This window comes from Herpailurus yagouaroundi, unplaced genomic scaffold (assembly GCF_014898765.1).
Source record: "Herpailurus yagouaroundi ecotype Mexico unplaced genomic scaffold, PumYag 205, whole genome shotgun sequence".
Lineage (NCBI taxonomy): Eukaryota > Metazoa > Chordata > Mammalia > Carnivora > Felidae > Herpailurus > Herpailurus yagouaroundi.
The window spans coordinates 14,858,605-14,877,718 of NW_024412436.1; the positions used below are offsets into that span (position 1 = coordinate 14,858,605).

Genomic DNA, 19,114 nt, shown 5'->3' on the forward strand with positions numbered 1-19,114 from the left:
CTATCCATTGTAATAAGCCCTTAGTAGTTTTTTGTCAGGCAACTCGATGGGTGGCAACAAAGAAGAGATTTATTCCATTACACACAGTAAGATATTCAGCCACTTAAAGTTCCAAGTAAAACCTTCCCTTTTGTGTCCAGTCTGAATGGCCCTGGATCGTTGTTAAATTCTCTTTGAGTTGGTGCCGTGTTCCGACCTGTGTATCTTGCCCTTTGGCACAATGCTTCCCTTGTAAAAATAACCTAGGCCCTGGCATCATTTCTGCTGATTCTCAGGAACCGTAAATAATAAAACTCAGTATTTGTTTTGTGAATTGTTTTTTTTGTTGTTGTTGTTTTTTTTTAATTTTTTTTTTCCAACGTTTATTTATTTTTGGGACAGAGAGAGACAGAACATGAACGGGGGAGGGGCAGAGAGAGAGAGGGAGACACAGAATCGGAAACAGGCTCCAGGCTCCGAGCCTTCAGCCCAGAGCCTGACGCGGGGCTCGAACTCACGGACCGCAAGATCGTGACCTGGTTGAAGTCGGACGCTTAACCGACTGCACCACCCAGGCGCCCCTGTTTTGTGAATTATAAGAAGAGACCTACTCCTGTTCCGTGAAGGTCGTCTGATCTTGTGGTAATTTTCATAGACATAGTATTGATGGTCTTGTTAGTCCAGTTTCTAAGTCTCTAAGAAAATGGCTTTATTGAGATCTATAATATGCCATAAGTTTTACCCATTTTAAGTACACGATTCAGTGGTTTTGAGGATATTAACAGACTTGTGCAGCCATCCCAACAGCCTGATTTGAGAACATTTCTGTCACCCTCAAGAGGATCTGTGCGTGTTAGCTGCCCCTCCCCATCCGTCCCCACCTGCAGCACTGTCTCCCTAGGCCTCCGCTTCTGTGTGTAAGTGGAGTCACACATGTGGGCTGCGGGGTGTGCCTTCTCCCGCTCGACGTCCTGTGTTCAAGGCGCATCCGTGTGGCGGTGTCAGTACTCCGTTCCTCGTACTGCCAGATGACGTTCTGTCGTGTGGACGTACAACGTTTCACCCATTCTCCAGCTGATGGACATTTGGGTCGTGTCCACTTTAGGGCTGTTGTGAACCTCCGCATACAAGGTTTCGTGTGGCCGTATATCATAATTTCTCAGGAGGTAGATACCTAGGAGTGGGGTCTGTGGGCCACATGGTGACTCTGTGTTTAACACTCCAGGAAGCAGCCAGACTTTTCCAGAGAGGCCCAGCGTTTTCTGTTCCTGCCGATAATTATAACAAAGCCGAGTGTGGGAGTTCGGATTTCTCCACACCCTCAACACTTGTTACAACCTTTCTAGTTGATTACAGCCATTCCAGTGGGTGTGAGGTACTGTAGTGTCTTCTTTCGAGAAATACCTGTTTGAATCCTTCACCCATTTTTTTTAGTTGGGTCATGCCTTGTCATTGAGCAGTAAGAATGATTAATTCTAGGGGCGCCAGGGTGGCTCAGTCGGTTAAGGGGCCGACTCCGGCTCAGGTCATGGTCTCACGGTTTGTGAGTTCCAGCCCCGAGTTGGGCTCTGTGCTGACAGCTCAGAGCCTAGAGCCTGGAGCCTGCTTCCGATTCTGTGTGTGTGTGTCTCTCTCTCTCTGCCCCTTCCCGACTCGTGCTCGGTCTCTCTCTCCCTCAACAATAAACAAATATTTAAAAAAAAAAATTCTTTTTAAAGAATAACTAATTCCAGATACAAATCCACAGCCAGGTGTATGATTTGCATGTATTTTCTCCCAGCCTATGGCTGTCTTTTCACTTTCTCGCTGGTGTAATTTGAAGAACAAAAGTTTTAAATTTTGGTAAAGTCCAATTGATAGATTTTTAATCACATGCAATTTGTGTCCTGTCTCAAAAACTCATTGCCTGATTCAGGGTCACAAAGATTAACCCCCGTGTGTGGTGGATGTACAACGTTTCACCCATTCTCCAGCTGATGGACATTTGGGTTGTGTCCACTACTAAGGGCTTATTACAACGGATAGAGACTCTGAACTAGGTTTTACGCTTCCAGTGCTCACACTTCGATCTTAGGTTCATGTTGAGTTAATGTTTGTGTGCTCTGAGGAAGGGGTCCCGATTCACCCTTTCGCACGTGGACATCCACTTGCCTCGGCACCATTTGTGGCATCCTCTCCCCGTTGAATTGTTGGGGCACCTCTTGAAAATCGGGGGTCCGTTTGCAGCAAGAGGGAGTTTTTCCTGAAGTTGGAAGTCACTACCTTTAGCTCTTAAACGCCAGCTTTTTTTGGTACTCGGGAGGAGAGCAGGGCTTCCTCACCAGCGGATGGAAGGGAGGGCTCTTCACGCATCCTCCTTGTTGGCGAGTGAGCGGATTTTGTCTTTATAGCGGTGGGCCTTGGGCTGACTTCTTCACTGCGGATGTGAGAATTATCTTGACTCCGAAGACTCCATCTGTGCCACATCGAGGTGGGGAGCCACTTAGCAAGCTGGAGCAGTACTCCCAGGGCGAGAAGTTAGTGTTCTCAGCAGCTGATGGCTGGGGTGTGGAAGTGTCATCAGTTGACAGGACCTGTTAATGGACTGGTGAGTGGAGTGGAGCCCGGCCACGCCTCCAGGTCTCGGCCGGAAAGACTGGAAGGATGAGCTGGCCTCAACCACGGCAGGAGAGAGCATGGTTGCCCCGTTCGGGGAGGACATGGGAGAAGATCGGGGCGTGTGTGAAGTGTGTCACGTCCAAGATGGCTCTCTGTCACAGGGAGGTGCCGGTGTGCGCCTGCTTCTCACTTTCTACAACGCCCATTCCTTGCGCTCTTTCCCTTTATCGTCCTCTAAAGTGTAAGAAGCTGCTTGGTACCTACGAGCTCTAGACACACAGCACTGGGTTTTCTTTGAGAGATGGTGTAATGCATCGAATTTTGGAAAAGTTTTTGATAGAGCGGTAGTTTGCCATCCCATAGTAAGATCTGTATAAAGTGCTTGGTGGGGGGTCCTGGCTGGCTCAGTCTGAGGGCCTGCGACTCGATCTCGAGGTCATGAGTTCAAGCCCCATACTGGGTATAGAGATTACTTAAAAAATAATAAAATCTTTAAAAAAAAAAAAAATAAAGTGCTCAGGGTGCTTTTTACTCGAAATGAAGTAAGCCTTAAAATAAACTAATAAATAAATTTGTAATAAACTAAATATGGTGCTTGTCAGTTAGAGATATTAAATGATTATAAAATTCCTAAACTAAGTGCCTTCTAATTATGATCGGGATTGTTTACATCAGGCTTCATTTTTGAGCATGCAGCTCTGACTTTTAATATCTACTCGTATATTCAAGTTAAAAGATGTTTCCACCATTTGGTATTGGCATAGACACAGACGTACAGATCATTGAAACATGATAGGACCTACCTATAAAATACCTATAAAAATATTCCCCCACGTATCTGGATGATTAGTTTTTGGGGGGTTGTTGTTGTTGTTGTTGTTGTTGTTGTTGTTGTTGTTGTTTCCTGCTGCGAAAAGCTTTCCTGTTTCCATTTGGTCCGTGGCGTGGGATCAGGCTCCAGGGTGTTGCAAAGCTGCCTGGTGGCCACAGAGAGAGGCTCGGGCACCAGCCCTGGCATCCGGCGGCTGCCGGAGGGGGCCCTCACGGGCTGCTGGGCTCCAGGGACCCCGAGTCATGCTGGGGGGGTGAGCCTTTCCAAGAGATGCCGGCCTCGCCCAGCCTGGGGAGGGGGGCAGCCGGCCTGCGGAGGTGAGTCAGGGGGTCGCCCATCTTCCTGATGAGTTTCACCTCCGTCTAGGAAGTGCTTCTCCTGGAAGTCACGGCGCTGGGGGTCTGCGCGGGCCAGACCCAGGGCGTGTAGATCCAAACGGGCCTGGTCCAGACCAGGGCGGCTTCCATGGCATCCAGGCTTTCACCCCCTCATCCCGGCACCTCTTCTGCACGTCTCGGAAGAGGGCGAGGCTGCTGTGCTGGTTTTGCACCTTCAAGAGACGCTCAGCACCCTCCCGCTTCTCCTTAGCCAACTCGTGGGAGAAGCGGTCCACACCCTCCAGAGCCACATCCTCCCGGTGGAAATAGGAGCCCAGAGAGAGGGAGGGGTAGGCGGCCCGCGGGTGCGCGTGGACTAGGACGTTGACGGCGGCCTCCACCTCGGTGGGATAATTCTGACGAACCTGGCAGCTCATGGTTGATCGGTAACGAGGAGCTGAGTTCAGAATAGGGTGTTGTCCGGTCCCGGAGGCAGAGGGTCTGGATAATTGGGTTTTTATAGAACACGAAGGCCATGCAGTAGAGAAAGAATAGCGTTTTAAACAAATAGTGCTGGGACAGTGAGATATGTGGGAAAAATAACCTTTAACCTGTTAGAAGCCACATGAAAAATTAACCCAAAATGGATCAAAGACCAATGAAAAGTCACATCTGTAAAACTCCTGGAAGGAGGCAGAGGAGAAGTGTTTTCTACCTTGGACTAAGCAAAGATCTTTTAGGTATGACATCAGAAGCACAATGTTTTAGAGCAAAAGGATAAATTGAACTGCTCTTCACAAGGACAAGCCACACAGACGTGGAGGCAACATTTACAGAATGTGTCTCTGATGAAGGATCTGTATCTGCAGCACGCGATGGATTCCCAAAACTTAGCAAAAGAAAAACATGAAAAATCGGCTAAGGACTGCACAGACGTTCACTGCAGTAGGGATCCCGGCGGCAGATAAATATGGGAATGTGCTCGGCATCTGGTCGTCAGGGAGATGCAGGTGAAGGCCGCCGTGAGAGACTACTACAAACCCTACATTAACCAGGGCACCGGGGCGGGGGGTGGGGGGATGCTCGGTGTGTTGAGCATCTGACTCTTCATTTTGGCTCAAGTCATGATCCCACGGTCATGGGACTGAGCCCCACATCGGGCTCTGTGCTGGGCAGGAGCCTGCTTGGGAATATCTTCCTCACAGTCCCTGCCCCACTCGTGCTCGCTCTCTGAAATAAAAAAAAAAAAGAACTAAAATTAGAAAGATCGTACAAGCAATTGTAGGGGATGTAACATGGCACAGCTAGCTTGGAAAACGCTCTGTCGGATTCTTTAAGACCAGCACATCCTACAGTGTGATGTTGCCACACACGGAGGGACTCACCAGAGAGAACGAGAAACTCACGCAAACACATGTCCACGTGTGCTTCTGGTGGGCCAGAACTGGAAACCACATGTTCATCAACAGAAGAATGAATACTTCTTTCTGTCCTGAAAGCGAGGCGTGTCCATACAGTGGAATACTGCCCGGCAATACAGACAGGATAAGTACTGACACGCACAGGAACTTAGGTGAATGTGGATAATTGTGTTGAGTAGAAGAAAGCAGAGCACATAGAACGTGCTTGCACTTTCATGGGGTCAGGGAAGAGCAGGAGAGAAAGGTCACAGGGGGGTCCTCTGTAAGTTTTTAAACTGCAAAGGTCTCCTGACACCTGAATGTGTGGGGCCCTTTGCCCTGTAGAGTAAGATGGCGCCCAGGCGCGTGGGGCAGCTCCATCACGATGCCGCGAGTGTCGTGCAATAATCTTTCTTTCCCCCTTTCCGAGTAGTTTGTCCTCGCATCTTGAAAGTCCAGTAGCTTGTTGAACATTGAAAAATCACTGAATTAAGTATTTAGCTTCCCCAAGGTAACTGAAGAACAAAACTAAACAAAATCAGAATTTCAGCTCCAAAGAACTCTGCTTCTTTATGGAAGAATAAATTAATGGTTAAGTCTCAATACGTGCATTAGAAAACACGAGTCCCATCATTTCTAGGTGTGTCTGTACACGAACAAAGGTCTTCTTATTGTGAGCTTTGGGAAGCTTCTCTGGAATGATTGAGGGACCATTAGAAGCGATTAGGCTTAAGAAATGGGCTCTTTGTTCCTAATGAACTTCAGTGTCAGGCAGTTTGGGACTTGGTCTTTGCTACTGGTACCAAGAATATGGTGGGCACAAAGGAGGGTGGAACTTTCTTCTGGGGGACTCAGGGAAGGCTTCCTGGAGGAGACCTTGTTTGAAAATTCCAGTAGGGTAAATGAGGAAGAAAGCGTTTCAGAGGAAGGAACCACTGAGAGCAAAGAGGAGGAGGCTTGAGGCTTCAGGTTGTTTCAGGAACAGCAAGAGGTCTGGTCAGTGGGGTGTGGGAGTCAAGGAGAACATGACAGAGGGCACCAGAAAGGGCGCGGTCAGGTCTTGAGGGCCTGCCTGCCGTGGTGACAGATGTGGGCTAGTTCTGCCGGCACCACACAGGGTCCCAGAGTGGGGAAGTGGACACACGGGACCAGTGAGGAGCCCCCCTCAGCCCTGACTGAGGGCAGGGTCAGGAGAAGGCGCCCATTCAGAGGGGAGAGAGAGGCCTGGAGCCAAGCGGGTTTGGCCAGGAAGGTGGGTGGGCTTTTCTTAAGGATATACTTTGATGTGCAGGAGTTTTTAATAAGTCTAGTTTATCAGTTTTTTCTTTTCAAAAAAAGTGCTCTTCCCACCTCTCACGTTAATTGTATTATTTAAAAAGATTCTGTTTTATGAAGTCTTGACTCTCCGTTCTTCTCCAGATATCATTGACCCTGCAATCCTGCGCCCAGGACGCCTGGACAAAACACTTTTTGTGGGTTTGCCGCCCCCAGCGGATCGCCTGGCCATCCTGAAAACCATCACCCAAGTGAGTACAGGAAATGGTGTATTTGGGGTGTGTTTGTCTCATTGCAGATACAGACTAGCATCTGTTGCTTTCAATATTTGCTCGGCTATCTCCCAAAGACAGATTTTGATCATTGAAGAGACGGTGCATTCTTTGTTATTTGCTTAAAATGACAGGGATATTTGTTAAGTTTTGAGTTAAATGCTCAACTGATATAACTGAGATTTTACTCTGATCATATTATTTTGTTCTTTTTTTAATTTTTTTATATAAAATTGTTTTTAATGTTTTTTTTTAATTTTTTTTTAATGTTTATTCTTGAGAGAGAGACAGAGACAGAGTGTGAGTGGGGGAGCGTCAGAGAGAGAGGGAGACACAGAATCCGAAGCAGGCTCCAGGCTCAGAGCTGTCAGCATAGAGCCCGACGCGGGGCTCGAACTCACAAACTGTGAGATCATGACCTGAGCTGAAGTCAGATGCTTAACCGACTGAGCCACCCAGGCGCCCCCCCCTTTTTTTTGGTGTTTTGTTTTGTTCTTTTAGATCTTTGATTGTTACTTTACAGAAATTGTCTTTAGAGGGATTTGAAATGGAATAGAAACTTTTGGACAATAAATACAAGCCCGTTATAAATATCCAGAGAAAAACTGAGTTTTGAAACCACAGTGTTGAGTCTGTCCTCCATGCTGATGTGTACCCTCTTTTTTTTCTTCTTTTTTTTTTTTTTTTAATTTTTTTTTTCAATGTTTATTTATTTTTGGGACAGAGAGAGACAGAGCATGAACGGGGGAGGGGCAGAGAGAGAGGGAGACACAGAATCGGAAACAGGCTCCAGGCTCCGAGCCATCCGCCCAGAGCCCGACGCGGGGCTCGAACTCACGGACCGCGAGATCGTGACCTGGCTGAAGTCGGACGCTTAACCGACTGCGCCACCCAGGCGCCCCACTCTTCTTTTTTTTTTTAACGTTTATTTATTTTTGAGAGAGAGATAGAGTGTGAGCGGGGGAGGGGCAAAGGGAGAGGGAGACACAGAATCCGAGCTGTCAGCACAGAGCCTGACTCAAGGCTCAAACTCACAAACCATGAGATCGTGACATGAGCTGAATTTGGACGCTTAACTGACTGAGCCACCCAGGTGTCCCTCTTTTCTTCTTTTTAAGTAAACTCTACATCTACCGTTAAGCGTCCGACATCGGCTCAGGTCATGATCTCTCAGTTCATGAGTTCGAGCCCCGCATGTGCTGGGGCTCAGAGCCTGGACCCTGCTTCTGATTCTTTGTCTTCCTCTCTCTCTGCCCCTCCCCACTCACGCGCGCGCTCTCTCTCTCTCTCTCTCAAAAATAAACATTAAAAAAATGTTTTTTAATAGTTTATTCATTCTGCTATGTTCCTTGAGTTCTTTCTTTGATTAAGAATGCCTGGGTGGCTCAGTCAGTTAAGCGTCCGACTTCGGCTCAGGTCATGATCTCGCGGTCCGTGAGTTCGAGCCCTGCGTTGGGCTCTGTGCTGGCAGCATGGAGCCTGGAGCCTGTTGCAGATTCTGTGTCTCCCTCTCTCTCTGATCCTTCCCCGTTCATGCTCTGTCTCTCCCTGTCTCAAAAAACAAATAAACGTTAAAAAAAATTAAAAAAAAAAAAAAAAAAAGAATGCCTGCTGGTTGTTGGGGCACCTGGGTGACTCAGTCAGGTAAGCATCTGACTTCGGCTCAGGTCTCACAGCTCTTGGGTTCGAGCCCTGTGTCGGGCTCTGTGCTGACAGCTCAGAGCCTGGAGCCTGCTTCGGATTCTGTGTCTCCCTCTGTCTCTGCCTCTTCCCTGGTCACACTCTGTGTCTCTCTCTCAAAAATAAATAGACATTAAAAAAGTTTTTTTAAGTCTTTCAAAGAATGTCTGTTGGTTGTTACTATACTTATGACATAGTAGCCGGAATTGAGTTTTTCTTGGTCATATAGTCTTTCTTCCTGGTCTTTGTAGAAATTACAAAATTATTTTTTTACTTTTATTTATATACATATATATTTTTTATGTAATCTCCATGCCCAACGTGGGACTCAAATTAATGACCCAAGATTGAGAGTCACATGCTCCACCAACTGGGCCAGTGGGGCGCCTGTGTTATTTATTTACTTTTTTTTTTTTTTTTTTAATTTTTTTTTCCAACGTTTATTTATTTTTGGGACAGAGAGAGACAGAGCATGAACGGGGGAGGGGCAGAGAGAGAGAGGGAGACACAGAATCGGAAACAGGCTCCAGGCTCTGAGCCGTCAGCCCAGAGCCCGACGCGGGGCTCGAACTCACGGACCGCGAGATCGTGACCTGGCTGAAGTTGGACGCTTAACCGACTGCGCCACCCAGGCGCCCCTATTTATTTACTTTTAATGGAGTTATAGTCGACACGCAATATTATTTTAGTTTCAGGTGTGTAGCATAGTGATTTGACATTTTAAATGTTCATTTATTTTGAGAGAGAGAGAGAAAAAACGTGTGAGCAGGGGAGGGGCAGAGAGGAAGGAGAGAATCCCAAGCAGGCTCTGCACCATCAGCACAGAGCCTGATGCAGGGCTCGAACCCACGAATGCTGAGATGATGACCTGAGCAGAAGTCCAGAGTCGGACACTCGACCGACTGAGCCACCAGGCGCGTCTGTGTCTGCAAAATGCCTTTGGGACGTTGAATCTGTAAAGATGTCTGAGGCCGCTGCGCGCTTTCTCTTCCCCCTGGGGGATGACCTGCTTTTTTCTGCCTGGTCTGCATTTGGGAAGCTGAGTAAGGGCAGCGGGTGCCTCACTGCCGCTGGTGGCCTGCTGGCTGTGGGCTCACGTTCTGGGCGTGGGGTGCCAAAGCTGCTGCAGGCAAGGGGCTGTGTGTCGGACGTCTGGATACCTCTGATTCCTGCGCTCGGCTTTCTCCTCTCAGGCGCCCGATTTCTGCTCTGTCTCTCTTATCGTTGGTCCCGCGCTTTGGCTTTTGCCTTTTTCTCCGTGTTCACTGTGCCCGGTGAACACTGGGAGCACGAGGAACACTGCGCCTGTGCTCCCTAACTGTCTCCATCGTCCCTTCTCCCGTCCCTTCTCCCCGCCGTGCTTCCCTCCCTCTCTCTGCCCCCCACCCCCAGCCCTGCTGCCTCCTTGTCCCAGTGGGGAGGCCCGCTCCCGCCTCCGTCCCTTCCCACTCTGCCGGGAGCCAGGTGCTGCTGCTGCCTTGCAGTCGTGTCCTTGATGCCTGGCGTGGGAGGGGGAGCCGAGCTGGCACAGGTTCACCCTCACGAGGACGCCTGAGTGGGCTCCGTCCTGGAGGACGCCCCGTGTGGTGACCTGGACCTGCCCTATCCACCCAGAGCGTGGCCCGTCCCCACGGCCGTGCCCCCGGTGCCGCAGGGCTGCCCGGGGGAAGGACGCCCCCCTTCTGTACTGGCAGAGGGAGACTCTGGGCCGTTGCTCCCAACTGCAGAGAGCGGCGTGTGCGGCCGCCTCCCGACAGAGGAGCGAGGGCCCGCTTTGTGGGCCGAGGCCCCCACTGACAGCAGTCTGGAAGACCGCTCGGAGGAAGGGGAGGCAGAGGTTGTGCGGTGAGGCTCACCGGAACCCAGGCCGTGTCGGGCGCAGCAAAGAGGACGTGGGTGTGAGCACCGTGTCCAGTTTTCGTAGGATGCTGGACTGACCGTAGAGCCGAGGGGCAGACACCGAGAGGGTGAACTCTCTGCTCAGACCGCTGAATAGATGAGGGTCCGGGGACGAGGAGGTGATGCTGCTGGAGGTTCTGGTTCCCCGGGGGGTTTTTCCAGGCTGGAGTCAGCTCGGAGCTTGCGAGTTCTCGAGAGCCCTCTGGCTGCCACCAGCACGTGGCTGCAGGTCAGAGACATGAAGACATGCCGCTTCGTTCCGGGGGCTCTCGATCTACCCGGCCACCCCGGGGCAGCGTCTGGGGACATTTATGTAGGGCGGAGGCCAGGGGTGATGGTGCTGCCGGACCACCTATGGGGCACAACACGAGTTATCCGACCCAAAGCGTCAGTGACACCAGGGGACCCTGCTGCGGTTGTGTGTCCAGTGAGTATGGTGACGAGCGTGTGGCCTTTCTCCCCCTCACCCGGCTCTGTCTGGGAGCCGCGTTCCCGAGGTTTTGTTTGCTTTGGTCAAAGCCTCTGTGTACGGATGTAAGCACCCCCGAGCATGTGCGTGCGCTCGCTGTTTGTGCCCACAGATCCCTGCAGTTGCCATGATGTGATAACTCACACTTGCCCCTGGGATATCACTCATTAAGGGCAGAGACCGAAGCGCGTGTGCCAGACAAGACGCAGGTGGCGTTCAGGGCCTCGATCGACGGTTGTTTCAGGTGTGTTTCGTCCTCTGTGTGGCGCTTGGCACCGGGGGACAACTGGACACTTCTTCATCTAGAATTTTCAGTGCTGTTTGCCAAAATAATTAGTCCTCAGACTGAGGAGCGCATGCTCAAAGGCCCCCACTGTAAAGGTAAAATTACTAAGAAAATAAGACAGTAGAGGATGAGCCTGCGTTACTGTAAACTACCTATATTCCCGATGGCGTGTGAACTCTGAGGACCCTAAAACGTAAGACGTAGGCCTTACCGCTGAGGGGTTTGTCTTCCAGACCAAAGGATAGTATGATGTTTATAAAACAACAAGCACATCATTCGTTCCCGAGGAGGGAGGAAAATGAAGGGAAGATAGCCCGGCCGTGTCCGCTGTATGAATGCAGAGTGCGCATCCCCAGGGGGCCTTGTCGGCGTCTCCCAGTGTGACCTCCGGCCGCACGCACACTGCCCGCCGCCTGCACACCGTGACCGCCAGCCGCCCGCTGTCGCTAGACCAGCCACGTACTTTGACCGCCAGCCGCGCACCGTCGCTGGACCAGCCGCCGGGAGGGCTGTGAGCGGCTCACCTCAGTGAGGTCGGCGCTCCGCCTCGGCGGTAGGTTTGCGGAGATGGGAAGGGGCTTTGCCCCGAGTCACCTTGAAAAGGCGGACGTGACGCTGTGAGGGGTTGTCTTCAGATGTCCCTGCAAGGGAGGGTAGACCGCGGGGACACTGAGGTCGGTAACAGAGCCACCGTCACGTGTTAGCCAGGACGGGGGAGTCTGACCATTTTGTGGCTTGGACCCTGTGTGCGCGTGTCTGCGTTCAGACACCGTGATGTCAGGGCTTGTTTGTGTCATTTTTGTCTTGGTCCGTCCTGGTCACGGGGCGGCCTTGTGTGATGTCCACGTTCTGTGACGTTCTGTCCAGCAGGAGAACAGCACCGGCTGGCCGTGAGTGTGGACATTGCCGGGCAGCAGTGAGGCCCGCCTGACGGTGTTGGGAGCCGCCCGGCGTCCAGGACTGCTTCTCTCCTCCGCCTTGTGTTTCCACACATTCTGTTGTGAGCATGTAGAATATTTGTGGGGGGGGGGGGGGGGGGAGGGAGGGTCTTTTTTTAAAGAATGGTTTTCTGGCATAAATGTAGAGGTTTAGGAGGAAGAGCGGAGAATCAGACAGACGTCCTTTGGGCAACTTTCATGCACAAAGTTGTGAATGTGGAAAGGAAAAAAAAACAAAAAGACATTCGGATAGAAAAATCAGTTTGACTTTAAAAAGCAGCATTTTGTAGCATTGTGGTTTGAACTGTTACGTGCTCGGTCCTCAGCCTGTGTCAGCGGTGCAGGCGGAGGAGGCGTTCGTTCGGTGACTTCCTCTCTGACCTCAGTGGGTAGTTCCGCTCGGGTTAAGGGGGTGCTCTGCTCTCCCTCGGGAGCCTGGGCGCCCACCCTGCAGAGAGGTGCCCACACTGCAGTGTACTCCACCCCTCCTGTCCCCCTCCGCCTCCCCCTCCTCCTCCCCCCTCCCCTCCCCTCCCCTCCTGTCCTGTTCCCACCCTCTCCTTCCCTCCTGGCCCCTTCCTCCCTTCCTGCTCCCCTCCCCCTCCTCCTCTCCTGCCCCTCCTCCTCCCTCCCTCCCCTCCTCCCCCCTCCCTTCCCCTCCTCCCCCCTCCCTTCCCCTCCTCCCCTTCCCCCTCTTCTCCCCTTTCCCCTCCCTACTCCCCCTTCTCCCCCCCTCCCCCCTCCTCATCTCCCTCCTGGAATGTTCTTGTTCATAAAGAGCCAGAGTGGGCAGAGGGATAGGACTCAGGCCTCTGATTTCAGGGGAGGGTCCACAGTCAGACACCCTGGCTGCACACACTGTATAAATCAGTCCCACCTGAGAAAAAGTGGCATTTTCAATGTTTACCCTTCCGGTTTCAAAGTTGGCTGGCATCTTACTTGAATCCCCCAGATTGTTATATATGCTGTTTCTTCTTATTAATGCATGAAATAATATGGAGAGATTACAATAAAATTCTTTCATCTTGGTCCTCAAAGGCTGAAAAGATCTGTAGGTCAGAGCAACTTCTCCATATCTTTTAGAGTCTTTTAGAGTTTTCTCTTTAAGAGAAAAATTAGTGATGACAACCTACTTTTCTTTGGTGTTTCTGGTAATGATGTGGTAACAAGAGGCTTATCAGTAAAAACCCCCTTGGGCAAGGGGGATTTCTTCTTTTAACTTCCATTTCTTCCTTAAATAAACATCATTAGAACTTGCCCTATATCAAAAAGCCAAAATGATCATTTGATAACTGCCAAGGGCTTTGAGATAATAGTCTTTTCTTATATAATGCTTTTTTAAAAATGTTTATTTTGAGAGAGAGAGTTAGAGAGTGGGCAGGGGAGGGGCAGAGAGAGAGGGGGAGAGAATACCAAGCAGGCTCCACACTGTCAGCCTAGAGCCCGACGTAGGGCTCAGACTCACCAACCATGAGATCATGACCTGAGCCGAAATCAAGAGGCCCTGCTTAACCGACTGAGCCACCTAGGCACCCCAGATAATGTGTGGTTTTTAAAGTTACAATAAAAATCCCACTAAAAGACCCCAAACTCCCCATTCATTTTTTAAATTGTGTCCCATGAGACTAAAATATATATTAATATCTCACCTGGAAATGTTATCTGTCCAGTTTTCACGAGCCAAGAATATCAGATATAACAACAGGTAATATTTTTGAAGGTCATAACTGTGCATGTATGGATATGCTTAATCCTTCCAACTGCTTTTTGAACTGTTTGAAATGAGATATTTAAATATTCAACTATCGTTTCCATTTTAGTGATGAGCAAACCATAGCTCACAAAAGTGGGTATAGACATGTATATTTCTGTATGTATATGTTTAGAGACTGGCAAGAAATTGTAAATTAATGGTGCTAAGATGATGTTAATTTTCTTTATTTTTTTCAATCAACTATATAAATAGATGTCATTCTGATTCCAGACGCTGTTATATGACAAAGAATAGATTTCTCTGACTAAAGATAGATTTAGTTATTGAAATAAAAGTAATAGTACGTCATGAGATATTTTTGAACCTGAGCTTTCCATACATCTAGTATTTAATCAGAATTCTAGGAAAAGTAGTGTAAATGGGTCATAACTTCCTTTTTTTTCTCTACTGTTCCAATTTTAGTGTATGTGCTGCTGAAAGGAGCACATAACTTCCTTTCTCTTAATCGTGGTAATATGTTTAACTTAAATTTGTCATTTTAACCATTATTTTTTCATTTTTATTAGTTTCGGGTGTACAATACAGTGATCCAACGCCTCATACAACATGCTCGTCACAAGTGCGCCCCTTAATCCCCATCCCCGCCCCCCACCTCCCCTCTGGTGATCAGCTGTATGTTGTCTAGAGTTAAGAGTCTGTTTCTTGGTTTCTCTCTTCCTCTTTGTTCATTAGTTTTCTCAAGTTGCACATATGAGTGAAATCATGTGATATTTGTCTTTCTCTGACTTCACTTAGCATAATACTCTCCAGTTCCATCCACGATGTTGCAAATGCAAGATTTCATTCTATTTTATGGCTAAGTACTACTCCATTATGTATATATACCACATCTTCTTTATCTATTCATCAGTCGATGGACACTTAGGTTCTTTCCATCGACTATCGCCGATAGTGCTGCTATAAACATTGGGGTGCGTGTGCCCCTTTGGATTAGTGTTTTTGTATTCTTTGGGTAAATACCTAGTAGTGCAATTGCTGGGTCGTAGGGTAAGTTCTATTTTTAACTTTTTGAGGAACCTCCACCCTGTTTTCCAGAGTGGCCTCACTAGTTTGCATTCCCATCAGCAGTGCGAGAAGGTCCCCTTTCTCCGCGTCCTCACCAACATCTGTTGTTTCTTGTCTTTTTGATTTCAGCCATTCCGACAGGTGTGAGGTGATACCTCACTGTGGTTTTGATTTGTATTTCCCTGATATTTGATGTTGAGCATCTTTTCATGTGTCTATTGCTTTTGTTTGTCTTCCTCAGAATAATGTCTATTCAGGTTCTCTGTCCGTTTTAACAGGGTTATTTGGGGCCGGGGGGGGGGGGTTGATGTTGAGTTGTGTAAAGTTCTTTATAGATTTTGGATACTAACCCTTTATCGGATACGTCGTCTACGAATATCTTCTCCTGTTCCATAGGCTCCCTTTTAGTTTTGCTGATTATTTCCTTCGCTGTGCAGAAGATTTTTATTTTGATGTAGTCCAAATAGTTTAATTTCACTTTGGTTTTCCCTTGCCCGAGGGGACCTATCTGGAAAAATGTTTCTATGGCCAAGGTCAGGGAAAATCACTGCCTACATTTTAACCATTGTTAAGTGTACCATTCTTTGGCATTGGTACATTGACGTTGTCAGACAACACACTTGAATTGAGTAATTTACAGATCAAATTGGCTTTATTCAACAATTCATGAATGTGGGAACATTTCATTTCATCCAGCAGGTAGAAGGAACTCCGAAGAGCTATAGAAAAAGAAAGGCTTTTAAAGGCGGAAAGGAGGTGGGACAAGGAAGTGTATTAGCAAGAAGTGTGTTGTTTCAGACCAGGACACCTTCCTGAGGGGTCGGAAGGGCCTTTTGCGGGGATTGTCTCACTAGTGCTGACCACTCTCCCTGGTGTCAGGAGGTCCCCTGGCTGGTGGGGACCGGGGGTTCCAGGCCGACGCTGACGGTCCCCTCCCCGTGTCAGATGGTCCCCTCCCCGTGTCAGGAGGTTCCCTGGGTGGTGGGGACCGGGGGTTCCAAGCCGACGGCTGACAGTCCCTTCCCCATGTCAGATGGTCCCCTGGCTGGTGGGGACCGGGGGTTCCAAGCCAACAGCTGACAGTCCCCTCCCTGTGTCAGGAGGTCCCCTGGCTGGTGGGGACCGGGGTTTCCAAGCCGACGGCTGACGGTCCCCTCCCCGTGTCAGATGGTCCCCTCCCCGTGTCAGGAGGTTCCCTGGGTGGTGGGGACCGGGGGTTCCAAGCCGACGGCTGATGGTCCACTCCCCGTGTCAGATGGTCCCCTCCCCGTGTCAAGAGGTCCCCTGGCTGGTGGGGACCGGGGGTTCCAAGCCGACGGCTGACGGTCCCCTCCCCGTGTCAGATGGTCCTCTCCCCGTGTCAGATGGTCCCCTCCCCGTGTCAGGAGGTCCCCTGGCTGGTGGGGACCGGGGGTTCCAACCCGACGGCTGACGGTCCCCTCCCCGTGTCAGATGGTCCCCTCCCCGTGTCAAGAGGTCCCCTGGCTGGTGGGGACCGGGGGTTCCAACCCGACGGGCTGAAGGTCACCTTTTGGGAGAGGCCGAGACCGCAGTTGGGTTGGGTGTTATGTCTTGGTTTGCCGACTGGGACTCAGCCCGAGTGAGTCCGTTTGGGGCCTTGTCTCCTTCCGAACAACCGCCCCCTCTTCTGACCCGCCCCTCGGCCTGCCTCAGGACGCCAGAAATGTGAGGCCCGGGCGCCACCCCCGCTTGCGCTCTGCAGGCCCGGCGGCGTGTGCTGACGCCCCGCGGTCGCGACTTGAGGCCCACGCCTTTTAAGTGGCTCCTCGTCTCCGCTCCTCTCCTGGCGTTCCAGTCGCGGGGGGCCGATGCGCCCGGTGGTCGGCGCTGCGAACAGGCCTCCGCAGCTTCTGAGAGAGTCCAGCCGGCCGGCGAGACCGCGGTGGTCCTGCTCAGGGTGGCCCCGGCGTCTGGAGTGCGCTTCAGAGCCACGGCCCCCGAGACCCGAACCAGCCGCAATCGAGCCGGAGAAAGACCGTGTTGAGGGGGTGACCCTTCTACGGGAAGTGGCTCGTTCGGTGATCTCAGGAGGCTGAGTTTCGGCTTCGGCAGAAACATTAATACTGGGGTGGTGGCCGCAGCACGGACGCCCCCTTGTGCGACCAAGATGTGATCAAGGCCTGTCCTGCCATCGGAATCAACTTGGGCCAGAGTCTGAGGAGTTTCATTAGATGACTCTGCTTTAGTGGCAGATTTTCAGGAGTTAAGGAGAGTTCCTCATCTTAGCCTCATTTACATTTATCCCTAACCAGAATCACGGAAGCTGCCAGAAGGAGCTGATTTTGAATCACGAGAGCCTTCTGGTGCAGCCAGGGAGTCCAGCAAAGTTTAAGGGTCTGAGGATCACGCGGATGGTTTTATCCTGGTTAACTGCGCCTTGTGTCTCCTTTGTATGGAGCCTGGACGCAGGGCTCCCTGGGTTTGGGTTTGCTAGAGACAGGGAAATGGACCGTAGGCGCAGAGAGACAGGGGTGATGGAGGGGGGCTGAGTTTGTTCGAGAGAGACCGAGGCAGGAGGCTCGTGGCAAGTACAGCGGTCATGTGGAGGTGGGATTACCCCCTTGGTCTTGGCCTGGGCGATACGGATGACGACGTTGTCTTTTCAGGCCGATGCCAGGGAGAGGGGTTTGTGTTTAGTGACCGTGTGGAGGCCTCGTCCGGCGTGCTGGGAGGAAGCAGGCCACCTCGATGGTGATCGCTCCTCCCCCCAACTCGGGTCCCGCTGGCGCGGGCGGAACCTCTTGTGCCGTGTGACGTGTACCCAGAGGTGAAGCCCGAAGTTTGCCGCCCTCTGGGCAGTGAGGACCACCTGGCATGGCCCCTTCAGAGATCCTCATTCACGAAGGGGGCCGGGGAAGTGGAATGTTATCTTGGAGAGTTGTAGCCAGATGTTTGAGGAAACTGGAATTCAGGACCGGTCTCGTGACAGGTGGGTAACAAAGCCTCAGAGGCACCTGACAGGATTAGAAGGGAGGATGACGGAGGTGCAGAGAAGTTTGTCTCCACAGTTACCTTCATTTTTCGGATGTTAGGGGATCAGGTAGGGAGATAGTACATGTTTCATCTTTGTTTCCGAAGGTGTCCTTTACCTGACTGTTGTAGGTCACGTCTGGTTCCTCAAATCTGGAAAAATAAAACGTAAAGAACCCGTGCCTCAAGCAAGAGTGGTAAAATCTGTAACCTCAGTTCATTCAGTCCCACGTTACTAATTCTTGTTCTGTTCGAATCAGGTTTTGCCATGAGTTCTGGAAATTTCTTACCCAGTTCGTTTTTATGATCTTGAAGTCACCAGAAACCTGTGTTTGCCAGGGCGTTGCTGTGAACCTCCTTGATGACCCACTTTGGCAGGAACATTATTGCAAAAGCATCTGAGTAAAACAGTAACTCTCTATAAATGACAAACACCTTCAAACAGGGCCCATTGTTAAAGATCTGATTAGAGTTCATTGTGATAGAGTTGATGGGAGATCTGATTGGTTCTGTGACGCAGCATTTTTAAATGAAAACTGGTTTTATGATGGTAACGTTATTCCAGGACATCTCAGACTCTCTCTGCAATAGTTCTGTAACTGCACAAATACCACCCTGGTTATACTTCTTACTTGACATGTTGGTTTTACATATCAAGTGAGCCTCGCTTCAACATCTCCCTCTAGAAGGAGAGAAAAAAATCTTTTGAGATGTTTTAGGGGCCCTCTGGTCAATTTCAAGATTAATTAATTCTAAGATAAAAAAACAAAACAAAACATTTAGGATTTGAAATTGGGAAGTAATCCAAGGAAACTTGTCCTTGCTACAGATGAAATCAAGTTCAGATTCAGTTGTGCAAAAGCACACTTGGTATTAAAGCTTTTTTTTTTTTTTAACCCTTAAAATTCAGTCTTACCTTGACCGTGCATAAAATTATTTCTCAACTTTTAAAAACCTTAATTTATAATGAAAATTAAGAAGTGAACAATCGTGAACTGTCCCTTCACTAGCCCTCTGTGCCTTTGCAAATTTATAAATACTTCTTTTTTTATTATTATTATTTTTTTTTATGCCCAGCATGGAGCCCAGTGTAGGGCTTGAACTCACAATCGTGAGATCATGACCTGAGCTGAGATCAAGAGTCAGATGCTTCACCGACTAAGCCACCAGGCGCCCCTGTAAATACTTATAATTGCTAGAACTGTATGCTTTCCTCACAGTAAATGCTTTGGCAACACAAAACATGTTTCCTCCCAGACCCAAGGATCTCGTGTTCCTCTGCAAAGCCAAATGTAGATGAACCTGGTTTTAGTAGTTTTTGGGTATTTCATTTGGGAATGACCTAGGTATGAAGTGAATTTCATTTAACTCATCATTTAGCAAACCTTAGCTTTAAGGT

General features: G+C 49.7%; 1 protein-coding gene and 1 long non-coding RNA gene across 5 annotated transcripts in view; both read left to right on the forward strand.

Moving 5' to 3' along the window:
- NVL (nuclear VCP like) overlaps window positions 1-19,114 on the forward strand; it is a 91,573-nt gene that overhangs the window by 53,338 nt on the left and 19,121 nt on the right. For all 4 annotated transcript variants that reach the window (XM_040451958.1, XM_040451957.1, XM_040451956.1 and 1 more), the window contains one exon: window positions 6,546-6,652. In XM_040451958.1, the coding sequence (XP_040307892.1) occupies window positions 6,546-6,652 (107 nt within the window). The remainder of the gene's footprint in view (window positions 1-6,545; window positions 6,653-19,114) is intronic.
- LOC121015184 (uncharacterized) lies at window positions 1,607-3,360 on the forward strand. The gene is made up of 2 exons (XR_005783682.1): window positions 1,607-1,927; window positions 2,019-3,360. It is a non-coding gene; the product is annotated as an uncharacterized LOC121015184 (long non-coding RNA).